The sequence below is a fragment of the Ictidomys tridecemlineatus genome, chromosome X, assembly GCF_052094955.1.
Source record: "Ictidomys tridecemlineatus isolate mIctTri1 chromosome X, mIctTri1.hap1, whole genome shotgun sequence".
NCBI classification, from domain to species: domain Eukaryota; kingdom Metazoa; phylum Chordata; class Mammalia; order Rodentia; family Sciuridae; genus Ictidomys; species Ictidomys tridecemlineatus.
Window position 1 is genome coordinate 114,879,897 of NC_135493.1, and position 16,513 is coordinate 114,896,409.

Here is a 16,513-nt window from a genome sequence, read left to right on the forward strand (position 1 = left end):
TTCAAAGAGGGTTTTCCTACTAGGAAAACAGACAAAAATTACTATTACCATATCCCAATGCTAGTATAGACCTTTGTAAAAGATCCATTCATCCTTAAACTGGAAATGGATTGAAGAAGTAATGGTGGAGTTGAAGGAGGGAAGTGGGGGTGCTAAGGACTGAATTGGAGTGGATTGTGTTCCATACTTTTGTGATAATCTCAGGATATATCCTTGTATTGTATACAACTAAAAAATTTAAAAAATAAAAAGAATAAGTAAATGTGGTGACACTAGACATAAAAAGTGACTATGCCTTTCCTTCCCATTAAAATAAATTAGTTTATAATTTTTAAAATATAAATATAGGTATCTCTATTTTCTATAAACAAGGAAGCAAAACTTCAATTTAGAAAACATAGATATAAAATATAAACTATGGAGTAACTCTCTGCCTTACAATGAGATGAGATTTCCATAAATATAGGTATTTATTTCAAGCTTATTAACTACCATCAGGCTTAAACTCACTTTTTCACAAATGTGTCTAATAGCCAAAGGAGTGGGGGAAGTCACTAAGCACCAAAGCAAAACTCAGAAAACACATAAGGTAGTCTATCTTACACAGGTTCTACACAATTCTATCTTAGCAGTTCTACTTCTTTGAAGTAGTCCTAATATCATTTCTTCTCTTTGATGGATTTTAACTCATTTAGTGTTTCTATATTTCTCTTCTACTCCTCTGAGTCTAATATCAACCACAATTTTTCCCTACTGGTTCTGCCTCTTCCACTAATGATTATTTTTTAAAAGGTGGAGCAGAGAAGAGACACTAAGATAGTTTTGAAAAGACTATTAAGCACTGCTTACCTGAAATTTCACACCTACTTGAAATCATCAAAAGCATTTTCCCTATTTTATATTTTATTCCAGAGATTTCTTACTTTTTGGTATTCACCTGGTTATGATAGCAAATTTTAGTTGTTAGTTATCTATTAACCATATTCTACTCTTTCCAACACTACTTCCTCCTATTATTTATCATTCTGCTCCAACAGGATCATCTTATACAACCCACTTCCTGTAAGGGGACTACAGAGGATCAGTCACCATTTTCTAGCACTAATGGCCACAGAGAATAAGAGGTTCCCCAGCAACACTCTGTGTTCCAACCAGGCCACTCACAACTAGTGAAACAGCCCATATCCTTAGCTTCAAATATAAAGGCAAATAAGATCAGTGTTTGGGTATGGGGAGTATTTCTAGACAGGGACAGGGCACAAGGGTATTAAAGCAGAAATTAAATAAATACTACCTGGATCTTGGTCTTGCTTTGAGACTGTTGGAATCCTTAGGAGTTGCTGAAACAAAAGATTATTTGTTATTTGGTTGGGTTTCATTTCTGCAGGTAAATAGGATTATATGCAGCACCTGGGCCCATACAGAACATATCAACAAGTAAATGTGAGGTAGAGTCGTCCATGTGGAGAACTTCAGGGCTTCCACATTGTCAGAGTTTCCTAATATTATTTTAAAGGTAAAGGCACGACTAAAGGGAAAGGAAAACCAATGTAATTTCCCCCTTCTGTCAGAACACTATCTGAGAAGCCATTCTTCAAATATAAGTTGATAAATGAAAACAACCCAGGATAAAAAGACAACCCTTTCAAGGGGTTATCTTTTATATGATCAGTCCATATATGAGGGCTTCTTGGTCTGTGATGATAGTCTAGTAATAGATTTCAAACTAGACTCTACTGTGGGCCAGGAAGAAACCTATCCAGGCAACCATTTTTAAAAAATATATATACTACCAGAGCAGCATGGTCACAACAAAGCAACGCTCCTATAGGTAAGTTAAATGAAGCTGTGCTTCTTTTCCTATAAGAAAAATATCCTTATGTCCCATGTCTCTGTGACCAAATCAGACAAAGAATATGATGGAATGAAATCATTGAAATATTTTGTTCGCCACATGACTTTTCCTCATCAAATTTAAATTATAAACTAACTTGCTCCCTAAACACCCATGGAGCCTACTTACCATCAAAGCTTGTGAGAAATAATTAGAAACATTTACAAAAGCATCACTCTTTTTTTGTGTGTTTTGTTTTCAAACCTTTATGGAAGACAACTTTAGAAACCAGTAGCTATGTTAAGGTTTTGCAAACATTGCAAATTTTTCCTCATAGGATGTCATAAAAATTCATACAAAGAGTGCTACTAATGAGAAACAAGGAGAGTATAATTTGCTCATTTGTTTTCACAAATTTTTCCAAAAGAAAATGTCTCACTGCATTATTCCATCCTCTTACATGGCTCCAAAGATAAAAACCCTCCTTGGTTTGAAGAAGCCTGCTGAATTGATGATGATTATTAAAATCCTTGAGTTAAATAAGCAGGGCAGAAAAGGGAGCTGAAAATCCTCATAAATGCTAACAAGACACAAAGAAATATTCCTCTTAGACGTGGTCAGCTGCAAAAGAGACACATTTCTCCAATCTAAGCATTTTGGCTTACTGTAGTAAGAACACTGGCATTTTTCAGTTCCAAACAACTGAAATAGAGCCAGGTGAGGTGGCACACCACCTATAATCCCCGTGGCTCAGGAGACTGAGGCAGGAAGATCACAAGCTAGCCTCAGAAACAGCGAGATGCTAAGCAACTCATTCTCTAAATAAAATATAAAATAGGGCTAGGTATGTGGCTCAGTGGTTGAGTGCCCCTGAGTTCAATCCTGGATACCTGCCAAAAAACAAACAAACAAAAAAGAGCCAGCATTGGGGCTGCAGGGAAGCCAACATATGGCCAGACTCACCACGTAGCTGAGAATAAGTCTCTGGGCAGACTAACTACCACTGGCTCTGTATTCCTCTTCTCCCTTGGGCTCCAATGCTTTCAAGAAGTAATTGGGTAGGAGAAATCCTGGTGGTGTTAAAATACTGTTCCCCAAACCAGACCATGGTAACCGTTAATTCCTTTGTCAACTGTCATTATCTTTGTCTTTTTGCTGGTGTAGGGATGGGTGTGAAAGTAGGGGTGAGCCCTGCTCATAAAAGATAAGACAGATAGACATAGGGGGTGAGGGTGTGGATGAGCAATGGGGAGACAAGACCAGAGTCCAGGCCAGGAGTCCTGAAACCTAGGTGCTCCTCCTTACCATGACATTAACTAGCTGTTGTTACCTCCCTGAACCTCAGTTTCATTACCTACAGAGTGAAGACAATAAAAATGCAGCCCCTTTCTCACAGGGGCAGAAAAGAAGGTAAAGATACAAAAAAAAAATACTGAATGTACTGTAGAGTTGCAAGTTGTTACTGTCATAGAATTCATAAATACAAATACAGTTTCCTGCTATTTCAATGTTGGAAATCTGGTTTCTAAATTTAGTTCCTTCCGGGACAGCAAATTTGGTACAGGTAATGGAAGGAGAGAACTTCTCTACAGCAGTGAGACCATGGGGTGACTGCTGGCAATGGAGCAGCCCCTAAAATCACCAAAAGCAATCTGAAAGCAACATTATGTAGGCAAACCAGTCTAAAACACCTCAGCATGACCCAGAGACATCAAGATAAAGACTGCCACTGTGCAGTGTGCTTGGTTGAATTAGGTTGGAATAGGGTATTGAGTAAGAAATCTCTTAGACACCACTAATATAAACACTTTCAGCAATTAAAAGGGAAAGGGTATATGGAAAAAAATATTTAACAAGGAATGCCCTTATTCCATGATAACATATTACCCTCTCATCTATCACCCACCACATCACCTTCATTGTCTATATTATTATTACCACCACTTCATTATTATTACCATTATTACCACCAACTGTCGAGAGCAGAGTAAGGAGATGGTTCCCCATCCACCTGCAAAAATGTATCCAAGGTAAGTCATGGTAAGTCTCCCTGGGTTTCAGACTAGAAGAGGCTGGACTTCTCTATTATACTTAACTCTTCTATCAGCCTCCAAGCCTCTGAAGGCCTGGCTCAGTGCATATGGATATCTGCAAAAATGGTAAGGGTACATTGTGTTGTGGATTCAAGAATTCAGTGGATGAATCACAGCTTCTCACTTAGCTGGAGAAAGGGAAAAATGATATCTTCCTGGAACACTCCAGGCATATCATCTTTCCAGGAAATAGGAATGGGAAGAGAGAGAAGTTTAAATATTAACCTTCTAAAAGGCAGCAACTGAACTGAAGTGAATTCTTTCAGGACATGGACCAATAACCAGAAGTATAATTACTACCTTAAGACTCTTGTGTCTCCCATGAGGAAATAAAGCATTTCTTAGGAAAGGAGATATTAAATAAGTTTGAAATAAGGAATTCCATCATATCCAGAAAGGGGCAGCAATGGTTAGAACAAATTGGAAAACACGCAGCATGCTCCCAGGCACAGTGTGAAATGAATTTAGATACACATCATGTACTTTGGTACACCTGTTAGGTTTTGCTTGATGATGCCAAATCCTAATCAAGGAACGTTAAAAATGAGATTTGGGGGGCTGGGGCTCAGCAGTAGAGTGTGTGTCTCGCATATGTGGGGACCTAGGTTCTATCCTCAGCACCACATAAATAAAATAAAATGGTATTGTGTCCACCTTCTAACTAAAAATAAATATACTTTTTAAAAAATGAGATTTAAAGCTCATCCCTTAGAGAGTACTTGATCTCATGCTGAAATCCCTGGAGGACAAAATAGGAAGAGTTAGAATGCTCAAGGGCTGTTGGAAAAGCATCTATTCAAATTTAAACAGTTTTTACTAATACCATGACATGAAGTTTGCAAAAATTTGGAAGCATCCACATAAGCATCAAAAATTAGAGCTGGAGGGGCTGGGGATGTGGCTCAAGCGGTAGCGTGCTCGCCTGGCATGTGCGCGGCCTGGGTTTGATCCTCAGCACCACATACCAACAAAGATGTTGTGTCCGCCGAGAACTAAAAAATAAATATTAAAAATTCTCTCTCTCTCTCTCTCTCTCTCTCTCTCTCTCTCTCTCTCTCTCTCTCTCTCTCTAAAAAAAAAATTAGAGCTGGAAAGGATTAGCCTTAGGCATTTAGCCTATACAAACAGAGCATTCTCCCTATGATGAATGAATCCAAACAAATCTCAAAAATCAAAATTAGGCCTGGGAATTCACATCACTTCTGGAGTCATGACTGATCTATAACCTTCATTTTCTATTTTGCAGCATCACTTTCTAGAGCTAGTGGTTCTCCAAAGAAGCTGCAAACCAGAATCACCTCGGAGCTGACTAAAAATACAGATTTCTCAGGCCCTTATCACTAAAATCAAGCATGTATTCTCATTCATAATTTTTTCTCCACCTCTCCTTCTCTACACCCTCTCTCTTCCTCCTCTGATCCAACCTCCTGCTGCTTCCTCTTCTTCCTCCCACTATCCTTTTTAAACCCTAAATGACATTAGTTGGGAAATATTTTATCAAAGTTTCAATATTATATTGATTTCTCTTTCCCAATTTTAAACACATAAGCCTGGGAAATAGCCAGCTAATCACAACAAACATGATTTACTTATTTAAAAAGCAAGAGAAATAATAGTAAAAGAGAAAGCAGCAAGTTCTTCATGTCCTCACAACCAGAGTTCCAACTATTAATGCCTTCTATAGTCTCTCAGTTTTAAACTGGGTTCATCTTGGTTCAACAACGGCTCCACCAGGAGAGAGCTGAGGACAGAAGCCCAGCCATTCTACATGGATCCATAAACACAGTTCCACCTTTTCAAAAAAGGACATCCCAGTTTTTTTATTGTCTCCTTGGAATCCACTCCATGTATAAGTACATATACTTGCCTTCCTGGTGCTGAAGTATAAGAAAAATATTTGAGATTTTTGCTTTGGAAATGGAAAATACCTACTCTGAGCCTCCACTTAACTTACCTTATAGTTCCTTGCTCTACACAGAAACTACGTCTTGTTGAAATCATCTCAACCCCATATCTTCTTAATTTTGTACTTTTTTAGCAAGACCCTAAATTCAAAATAAGTGATCCTGTCAATGAAACCTAAATTCACAACTTAAAAACAAGTCACCTTCTTCTCATATCTAAAAACAGAAAAAGGGTAGAAGGTCAAAAGGGTTTCCTTATAACAAAACACAAGACAAGTATTTAGAGAGAAACAGACATACTATTGCAGAGGGAGCAATCTTGTCACAACTATTTTTTTTAGCTACAAATGTTAATATAGAAAGTATATTAAAATGATTTTCTCCTACCTGAATTTTCAGACACGTCCTTTGGTGGAGCTTCATTCATAGTATTTTTCAAGGCTAGCGCTGTTTGTTTCATTTTTTGAGAACACAGAGAAGGAAGAAAAAAGAACAAAAAACCTATGAAAGTTTACTTCTGAGGTATATTCTGTTAAAAGAAAGAATCTCTAGTTGTCACTTATTAAAACAGATCTTCCAAATCTCTAAAAGTTGATACAGCATTTATTAGAACAATAAAGACCTCCTGCAACATGGAAATAGGTTCTCCTCCTACACAGAGCAATATCAGGAAGAAGGAGAAATTCCCCTCTTTCGTTCCTGACATCCAGGTCAATGGCATGAGACTATCTGGAGTGAAACCCAGGCTAAAATATTTTCAGAGTTCACCGTTCACCCAGTGGTGATTCCACTATGCGTCAAGACTAAGATCCACCAGTTAGGAGAGTGATGAGAACACACAGGGCTACATCCACTGTCTATTTCATCTGCCTCTTCTAAGCAAATATTTAAATAAAAAGCATAAAATTATTGTTGCTTAATGAAAAACTTATTATTCAGGTTTAACCCCTATGAAAGCTGAATCAATGGCAAGTCTCAACAATAAAACCTGAAATAGCTTCACTTCAGATAAGCTTTTCTCATTCAAAGGTAGTGAATCATTATCAGATAACAGATGGAATGCTGGCTTGAGATTTAGAAATTCTTACTTCTTGTTCCAGTTCCTTTGCTTTTTTGTACAAGTAAATAATTCATACCGCATGAACTTCAGTTTACTTATCTCTAAATTTTAGGTGATAGAATATGTCAATTTTGTAAGGACTGAATAAAACAGCATATGAGGAAGGTGCTGGTAGATTATGAAAGCATTATGCAAAGTACCGGGCTTGGAGGAAAGGGGCCTTCCTACTATTGCAAGCCAACTCATCCCTGTGCTTGATGGTAGCTCTTTTTTTTTCCCCCCAGTGGTAATGGGGATTGAACCCTGCAGGGCCTTATGCATATGAGGCAAGCAGTCTTCCAATTGAGCTATATCCCCAGTCCTAGACAGTAGCTCTAACATGGAACACTATGCTGCATGGCTTCTCAATAAGATAGGCAAATTGTGTTGCTGGCACGGCGGTACATTGTAATCCCAGCCACTCAGGAGGCTAAGGCAGGAGGATCCTGAGTTCAAAGCCAGCCTCAACAACAGTGAAGGGCTAAGCAACTAAGTGAGACCCTATCTCTAAATATAAAATAGGGCTCTGGATAGTGGTGGAGTGCCCCTGAGTTCAAACCCTGGTACAAAAAAAAAAAAAAAAAAAAAAGGCAAATTGTGGCTGAGCTCGATGTCAGACCTCCAAAGAGGGGGAAAAAAAAAAAAAACATTGAGAAAAAGATAAAGCGCTGGCACAGAGGCTTGGCCGAAAAGAGAATTTCCTCACGGATTACACCTGTGTACAAATGTACATTTACATTGATTTTCTGGGATCATATCTGCCAGCACAAGATTCTGAGCTTGCTGTTATTTCCACTTCATTTTCTAATTCATAAGACCAGATTCCACTGTAAGGTGTCAGAATAGCCTGAAATCAATAGTGACAAAGGGTTTAATGAAATGAGGAGATCTGAACACCCAAGCTCTTTCTACTACTTTATAAACTATTGTTTTATAAAAAACAATTTGAACTATTGCATAATGACTTTACATGCCGAGAACTGTTCTCACTTGCTCTAGAAGTCGGCCATTCAAAAAGAAATAGATAAGGAAACAAAGGAAGAATGTCTTTGAAGGGGGGGGGAAACTCATTCTTTTCGTACCTTGTTTGTCATCAGCAGTCCCATCTTGGGTAGGAACAGGAAAGTCAGCCATATCTTTAACAGATGTCTTCTTGGAAAAGAAAAACAAGTGAATTATACAAGCTGGAATAGAAAGTGATGTGCACATACGATGAAAATGTTTGAAAAGCTATATTTATAGCCAAAGCTCTGTCTTCAGTAAGCTACACTGCTTAATATATTTATTTATTTTAGGTTCCTAGTGAGGCATAAGGTAATTTCTATTGGGCTGGGGCTGTAGCTCAGTGGCAGAGCACTTGCATCACACATGTGAGGCACAAGGTTCAATCCTCAGCACTACATAAAAATAAATGAATAAAGATATTGTGTCCATCTACAATTAAAAGAAAATTTTATAAAAAGATAATTTCTATTGAATTTTTTCATATACAGAGGAAAGAAATAATGATTCAGATCACATGTATGAATCCTACATTAAATTCAAATCTGGACTGAGATTCAGCCAGAGAATTGAATAGCACTTGTCCAGTCAGCCAAGTATGAACCTGGCCTTTACGTACTTTTTAACAAGCAGAGAGAGGTGCCGGGTTTCTGTTCTCGCAACTAAAAGGCTCAGAGGTCACTCCAGATAAACTGGGCTAACTGGACTGCACGAAATAACCACACAAAAGACACAAATACCTTTTTCTTTGGGATCGCTGTGAAGGCTCCTCTGACCTTAAGGGTCCGCAGAAAGAGAGAGAGAGCGAGAGCACGCGCTGACCCCTTTTATTGAGGAGAAGCTATTCAAATGAGGCAAGGGGTCAGGTTTCAGGGGGCTGAGTCTATCTTCATGATGTCCACTGTCAGCAGGTTGACTGACACCTGGGTAGGCCACACCCAAGGGCAAGTAAGAGAAGGGGACACACACAAGGCACTTCCATGGAAGATTCTATCCTAAACAGGGCAAGGGGTTATATTACAAAGGAACAGGTGAGCGTAGCTTCACCCATGGGGCTGTAGCAAGACACACCCATGCACGAGACAGCCACCCTGGCACCCAAGAAGGGTGGGGAAAGCTCTGCCACATTTCTGTGACTGAGTGCCTCAGCACCCAGCCAGGGAGTGTACTCAGTCACGTGTAAGGTTGGTCTCCCACGGAGAGGTTCTGTTAAGTGGCCCCAAAACATGGGTATTTGCCAGGATCTGTCATGCAGAGGATGTCCAACCCTGATTAAAATAGACACCTTGATATAAAATGAGAGACCTTTATTGATGAGCAAATAAACTTTTCTCCTAATTCACATTTGAGGGAAGTCATCACTTAATGATGAATCTTAAACTGATCAAGTATGAATTAATTTAAAATTGTTTAAAATCTGCTTACAATAAACTTACTTCTTAAAAACTCTCAACATGCACACTAACTTTAGTTAATAATAATGCATAGTATACTTGAAAATTGCTAAGAGACCAGATCTTAAATGTTGTCACCATCCCAAAAAAAAGAACTTCATGAGGTGACAGATATGTTAATTAGCTTGATTATGGTAATGATTTTAGCATGCTTTTATCAAAACATCACAAATATATATGATTTTTGTCAATTATATCTCAATAAGACTAGAAAAATATGCACTCTAAAACCTCTGATAAAGCAAATATTATTATTATTTAATTTTATTTATATAAATTCTGGAAAGATAAGAATGAAAGGTTACTCATTAGATGGAGGAAAGGAATAAAAGAAGGATTCATCAACAAATGCTTTTTGGTATTCTTTACATTTTGAACACATTAAAAACAAAAATAAATATAAATTTTAAAATTTAAGGGAAGAAAAGTAAATTTTTGGAACAGTTTGATGCTCAAAAGGTTAACTGGTTTACACCTCAAAACTTGAGCAACCCCAGAAAGATAAGCAATGCATCTATTTTTAAACTATTCCAAAAATTGAGGTTACCGTACTACTTGTGGTAACCTGATCTAGGATTTAACAATCCTCAGGTAATTCTTGGCATTACAATGAAGCCTCTAGATATAGTTTCCTAATCAAAGCCAACTAGCTCCAGTAGAACAGACAATTTATCTTACAATGTCTTCTTTCATTGTCTGCTCCCACATAGATTATAAATCAGACCTCTTTGAAGAAGAAACTGATTTGTGAATAGACAATACAGATTTTTAAATTCTATAAAGTTTGTTGGAAAATGTAAAATCTAAACAAATGGAATGATATCTCATGTTCATTCATCAGAAGACTTATTAAATGGCAGTCTCTTTCAAATTGATCTACATTCATTGCAATTCTTCTTGGTTAATTATTGTGAAAGTTTTTGGTTTGTTCTTTTCTTGGGTTTTTGGAGGGTTGGACAGAATTTGACAAGCTTGCCTTAAACTTCATATGGAAATACAAGGGGGCTAGAATACCAAAATATTCATGAAGAAAAAAGATCACATGTTCAATTTCAAAACTTACCACAAAATTACAGAAATAAAGATAATATGATACTGGCATAACCATAAACATATAGATATAAATGGAACAGAACTGAAAATACAGAAATAAACCTGTATTTTTACAGGTGATCAATTTTTATAAAACAATTCAATGGGAAAAACTATCCTTTAAATAAATGGTGCTGGGACATCTCTATATCAATACACAAAAGAATGAAATTTGACATCTTCTTCAGAGCTAACACAAAAATTAACTCAAAATAGATCATAGACCTAAATACAAAACTTAAAACTATAACATACTTAGAAGAAAACATAGTAGTAAGTCTTCAAAATCTTGAATTAGGCAATAGTTATTTTAGACAACACACAGACGCACAAGAACACTTACAAAATCAATAGTAGACAAATAAACCAATTTAAAAATGAACAAAGGATTTGAATAGATATTTCACCAACGATACACAAATTGCTAATAAGCACATGAAGAGATGCTTAACATCATTAGTCATTTAGAAAATCAAATTAAAACCACAATGAGGGGCTGGGGTGGTGGTTCAGTGGTAGAGTACTTTCCTAGCATGTGTGAGGCTCTGTGTTCGATTTCAGCACTGCATATAAATAATAAAATAAAGTTTCCTTGACAACTAAAAAAAATTTTTTTAAAAACACAATGAGATGCCCCTTCATTCCATCAGGATAGATAAAATGAAAAAGATAATAACAAATGTAACCAAGGATGGTGGCGAATTGGAACCCTCACACACAGCTGGTGCGAGAACATAAAACAGGACAGCCACTTTGCAAAGAAGTTTAGCAGTAACTCAAGAAGAAAGAGTTACAGTACAACCCAACAATTCTATACTTAGGTATGCTCCAAAGAAAAAGGAAAACGTTCACACAAAAACTTACACGTGTGTTTATAGCAGCATTACATATATTAAGCAGCATTACTTTTATGAGCCAAAGAGGTAACAATCCAAATATCCCTCAACTACTGAATGAACAAGAAAATGGGGCATATCCACTATTCAACCACAGAAAGGACTGAAGCACTGGAACGTGCTATGACATGAGTAAATCTTAAATAAATAAATAAATAAATAAATAAATAAATAAATAAATAAATAAATAAATAAATGCTAAGTTAAAGAACCAATCATGGGCTACGGATACAGCGCAGTTGGTAGAGTGCTTCCCTTGCATGCACAAGGCACTGGGATAAATTCCCCAGCACCACACACACACACACACACACACACACACACACACACACACACACACAAAAGAACCAATCATAAAAAAAATCATAAAACACCACATATTATATAATTCCATTTATATGAAATGTCCAGACTACGCAAATCCAGAAACAAGAACTGCTTTAGTGGTTATTAGAGGCTGGTGGGGAAGGGGCAATGGCAAATGACTAATAACAAGTACAGGGGTTTTCTTTGGGATGCTGAAAATGTTCTAAAATTAGACTTTAGTGATGGGTGAATAACAGTTAATACACAAAAAACTACTCAGCTGTATACTTTACATGGGTATGGTTTGTGAATTTTTTTTATCAATAAAGTTGTTTTCAAAAAGAAAGAAATCAGTAATCTAAAAAACACTGCTAAAGAGGAATATACTTGAAATTAAATCTATTATTCTTTTTGTTGGTACATTATAATTATACATAATGGTGAGATTCATTATGCCATATCCATACATGCACATAACATAATTTGATCAATCTCATTCCTGGTACCTTCCCTTTCCTTCCTCTCCTCCTTCCCCCTGATCCAAATCCTCTACTGGTCGTTATTATTATTATTATCATCATCATCATTATCATTATTATCATATTACTTTAATTAGTACATTTTAATTATATGAAAGCAGGATTCGTTATGGTATATTAATAGATGGATATAGCATAAATCTAGAATTCTTGATGAAAATAAGTAGAGGGTTATAGCTCTCCTTGTCTTTAGAGAGGTACTGCTATGAAAACCTCTCATCACCTGAAATCTTGATCAGCATTCATTCACAACACAAATATCTATACTGGACTCATTACTCACAGGGCTGGTACCAAAATATATTTAAAATCCATGCATTTATGATAGATTAAAAGACTGGTAGAAAAAACAATGAGTAACAGTTTAGAAGAACATAAAATATTTAATCATTAGCTTTTAAAATCCAACCTATACTTCTTAAGTGGACAAACCATCAATTAACATTATTACTTCATCCTTGAATTCTATTTACAACACTCATTATCTTAAAAACACACCTCATCCTCAAAAATATCAATTTGGTTGAGGCGCACGGCGGGCGGGGGGGGGGGGCTTTTGTTGTTTTGCTTTCTTATTTGGACAAAAAAAAGAAAGAAAAAAAGAATAGGCAGTTTTTAACCCCTTCTCCCCAAAGAGGTCGGTTAAATCATAAAAAAGTATATAAAACTTGCCGGACATCATGATGCATGCCTATAATCCCAGTGACTCAGAAGGCCACAGAAGGAGGAACCCAAATTCAAAGCTAGCCTCAGCAACTTAGTGAAGCCCTAAGCAACTTAACAAGATCCTGTCTCTACATAAAATATTAAAAAGGGTTGGGAATGTGGCTCAATGGTTAAGCACCCCGGAGTTCAACCCCTGGTACACACACAAAAAAAAAACCTATATGAAACTAGCTGCACGAAACATCCACAAAGGTGAATATACATATACATAATGTCATCAAAGACAGAATGTGTGTGTGTGTGTGTGTGTGTGTGAGAGAGAGAGAGAGAGAGAGAGAGAGAGAGAGAGAGAGAGAGAGAGAGAGAGAGAGAGAGAGAGAGAGTGTGTGTGTGTGTGTGTGTGAGAGAAACAGACCTTATGGCCATGTGCATATTTGGTCTTCTTTACTTTTAGAAAAATCATAAGTGACTACGTAGGGAAAGCAACATGAGTCAGCAGCATAATTTCTACCAAAAAAAAAAAAAGTATTGTCTCTAATGGAAGGGCAAAGACCATCTAATACTGTGGTAAGTTGAAACAATATGCTCGTATACAAAGAGTAAAAATCACCCACCAACCAACCCAATAATTTTACAGAAGAGGGGCAGCTGAATAAAGCACCAGGAAAGCTACAACTCAAAGAAAGTGTAGCAGAGCAGCAAAGAGAGATGTTAATCAGAGGGACTGAAGAGGCATGTTTGATTGGCTCATAAGGGAGTAAAGGATGAAATCAATAACATACAATTATATGCACAAGAGCCAGGTATGAGAGTAGCTAATCACATGCAGGCAGTCATAAGAAATGAAAGAAATGTCCTGTTCCCTGCCTTTGATTTATACCATCTTACAGTGGTTCAAACTAGGGTCAGATGACCCTAACTGGAGTCTGTAGATAAGCTTCATTTATTTAGACGTTTTTATATTCTAATATGATCATTACAAGTAATGAATTATCATACTGTACCCCATAAATATGCATACTATTATATGTCAATTAAATTTTTTAAATTTTTAAAGAAACATTTCCAGAGTTCTGTTTTATTGTTTTTGTTGTTTGGTGCTGGGGATTGAACCCAGGGCCTCAAGTGTACTATTCTAGTACACTAGAATACTAGGCTGCATCCTAAGCCCCATCTCCAGATTGCTTGTTAGAAAGGAAACAGCAGGTATCATAAATAGAAATCACAATAGTGATGGTAGTGATGATGATGGTGATAATAATGATAACATAGTGGTGATAATAACAACTCCAATTTATTGATCTATAGCTAAGGATCACTAAATATGTGGCTATGTCCTTCCATTCATGGCTCAATATTGTGGGAATCCCAAGTTTCTTTGGGGATCATTCAAATCAGCCCTCATTTGGTCCAAAAGTTTAAAACTCTGAGAAAGTCTGAATGTGATCTGGGGACCAATATACATCTCAAATCTTTTTTCAAACTATTATGGTTCATTATACATTACTAATGTTTAGTAATTAAAAACATAAATTATTTACTAGGTTAAAGTAAATAACTTGGCTAACATTTTTTGGCTTAGTTTGGCTATATCTAAATTTTACCTCTAGAAGATGAAGAGATACTGCTTACTTCACCAAATGTCGTCCAAGGGAGAAGATAAAAGAATAATTATAAGTGGTGGGCATGTGGCGCAACAACTGCAAGTTCAAACCCAGCCACAGCAATTTAGCGAGTCCCTAAGCAATTTAGCAAGACCCTATCTCTAAAATTTTTTTTAAATGGGTGATTTGGCTTAGTGGTTGAACACTGCTGGATTCAATCCCTGGTACTAATAATAGGTGCACCCAGTTTTTAGATTTGAAAGGCTAGTTCTCAAAGTAATTACCAAGCGTGAAGAGAAAATGTTATAAAAGTTAATTTCCCTGAGTTTGTAAAGAACATACGCTAATGATTTAATTCTATACACATCCTTATTTATTAACATCAAAAGATCTTTTACCTCCATCCGATTCAAGTCACGAGGTTGTTGGTTTGCTGACATTGATTCAGAATAAGACTCAAATAATGCACAGTCCCACTTGGGCTTAGGAAAAGCTAAGAAGAAAGAAAAGAGAATATTTACTGTAGCCAGAGTAGTGTTTCTAATCATGTTTCTGAACTTGTTATGTATAACAACAAAATCTGTTCACTCCTATGTACTACCTATAAAACAATCATGTTGAAGTAGTATTTTAAGTTCTTTACAAATGCAACCCAGTACTTCTATTATCCCCACTTCACATGTGAAAAACTGAGGAACAGGGAAGTGAAGCGATTTACTCAAATTCATATAGGTAATAAATGAAGATCAAAAACTTTAACTCCTTCAAGTCCAGCAAGAGTTCATGCTCTTAGCACTCCATGTTACAACTGAGTAGTTGTTTTCCAAAGTAACCATCACTATCACAATATATTGTCTTAACTATGCCACTAGCATAAGTTTTAATTGTAGTAACTATGGTGATAGTTCAAATACTATAAACATAAGTTAAGAGAAATACTTCATTTTAGTTATTACTGGAAATAAACATGATCTTATAATGATGTAAATCTTATGACTAAGATAACTTTATGAAGTAATTACCTCTTTGTGTAGCAGAACCAACAAAAATAAAAAGCAAAAAATCTTGGTGATTTACAAGGAAAGAAGAATCACATTATGAGTTTCTTCTAACATATAAAAATGACAGTGGCTATTAATTGGGTAGCAGAGTGAATTTGCATCAGGGAAAACCATGATACTTGGGATAAGTTAATAACCTAAAAGTCAGGCTATTTTTTAGAAAAAGAAACTGCTTCACTACTTTGTCGCAAAGTAGTTAGGAAGGAAATAACAGCTAGAAACTTTGTCAGTGTCCTAAAAAGGAAAAGCAGACTGGGGTAGATAATAAACAGAAGCTACAAATCAAATTTGTCAAGAAAAGCTACTAAGGAGTCAAATTTTAATGCAACATTTTAAAAAGATTTTTTGAATCAAATATGAACAATGGATTGGCATTGTTTTTAATCTTTACCCACTTTCCTGCTCCAGTAGGGAGTGAGATGCAAACATCACTTTGCAATAAAGGGCTGGCCCAACTCTCAGCTACCACATGGAGTTGAATATAAGCACTTTAATTTATTCATTTGCTTGTTCTGCTCTGAATTTCACTGAATTTCAAATGGGGCAAATTAGACTTTTCTAACCACACCTGATGGTCTGTTTCCTTGACTAAAAACTCAACAAAACACCTTTCAAAGCCCTGTTCTTCAATTCAGTCCCAAGAACAGTTTTAAACAACACCAGATTTATTTTTCTAGTCTACCAATCAGTCCTCTGACGAGATCTTGGAGGTCAATGCCTTATCATGAAAGGACTTATGCAGAAAGCTAACATTTTCAAAAACTACAAGAGACAACACTTAACTGCAAAATCTCTCTTCAATGTATCTACATCTCTCCATCTCCACCATCACTTCCCCAGTGTAAGACCCCTGCTGCTCCTGACTGAACTGCTACCTTAGCTGGGTCTTAGTTTCCACCCTTGCCCCTCAAAACCTGTCCTCTAGAGGGCAATCAGCAGGATCATTTCAAACAGGATTCCATC

The 16,513-nt window shown here is 36.6% G+C and overlaps 1 protein-coding gene across 11 annotated transcripts in view; it reads right to left on the reverse strand.

Moving 5' to 3' along the window:
• Reps2 (RALBP1 associated Eps domain containing 2) overlaps positions 1-16,513 on the reverse strand; it is a 210,590-nt gene that overhangs the window by 71,928 nt on the left and 122,149 nt on the right. For 6 of the 11 annotated variants that reach the window (XR_013431903.1, XR_013431904.1, XM_078035089.1 and 3 more), the window contains exons 9-13: positions 14,888-14,982; positions 8,673-8,708; positions 8,013-8,082; positions 6,219-6,278; positions 1,295-1,340 (exon numbers count right to left, since the gene is read on the reverse strand). Coding sequence is in view for 9 of the 11 variants with exons in the window: in XM_078035089.1 (XP_077891215.1) it covers positions 1,295-1,340; positions 6,219-6,278; positions 8,013-8,082; positions 8,673-8,708; positions 14,888-14,982 (307 nt within the window). In the remaining 2 variants the exon portion in view is untranslated. The remainder of the gene's footprint in view (positions 1-1,294; positions 1,341-6,218; positions 6,279-8,012; positions 8,083-8,672; positions 8,709-14,887; positions 14,983-16,513) is intronic. The other 5 variants (XM_078035091.1, XM_078035090.1, XM_021722461.3 and 2 more) reach the window with 3 other exon arrangements.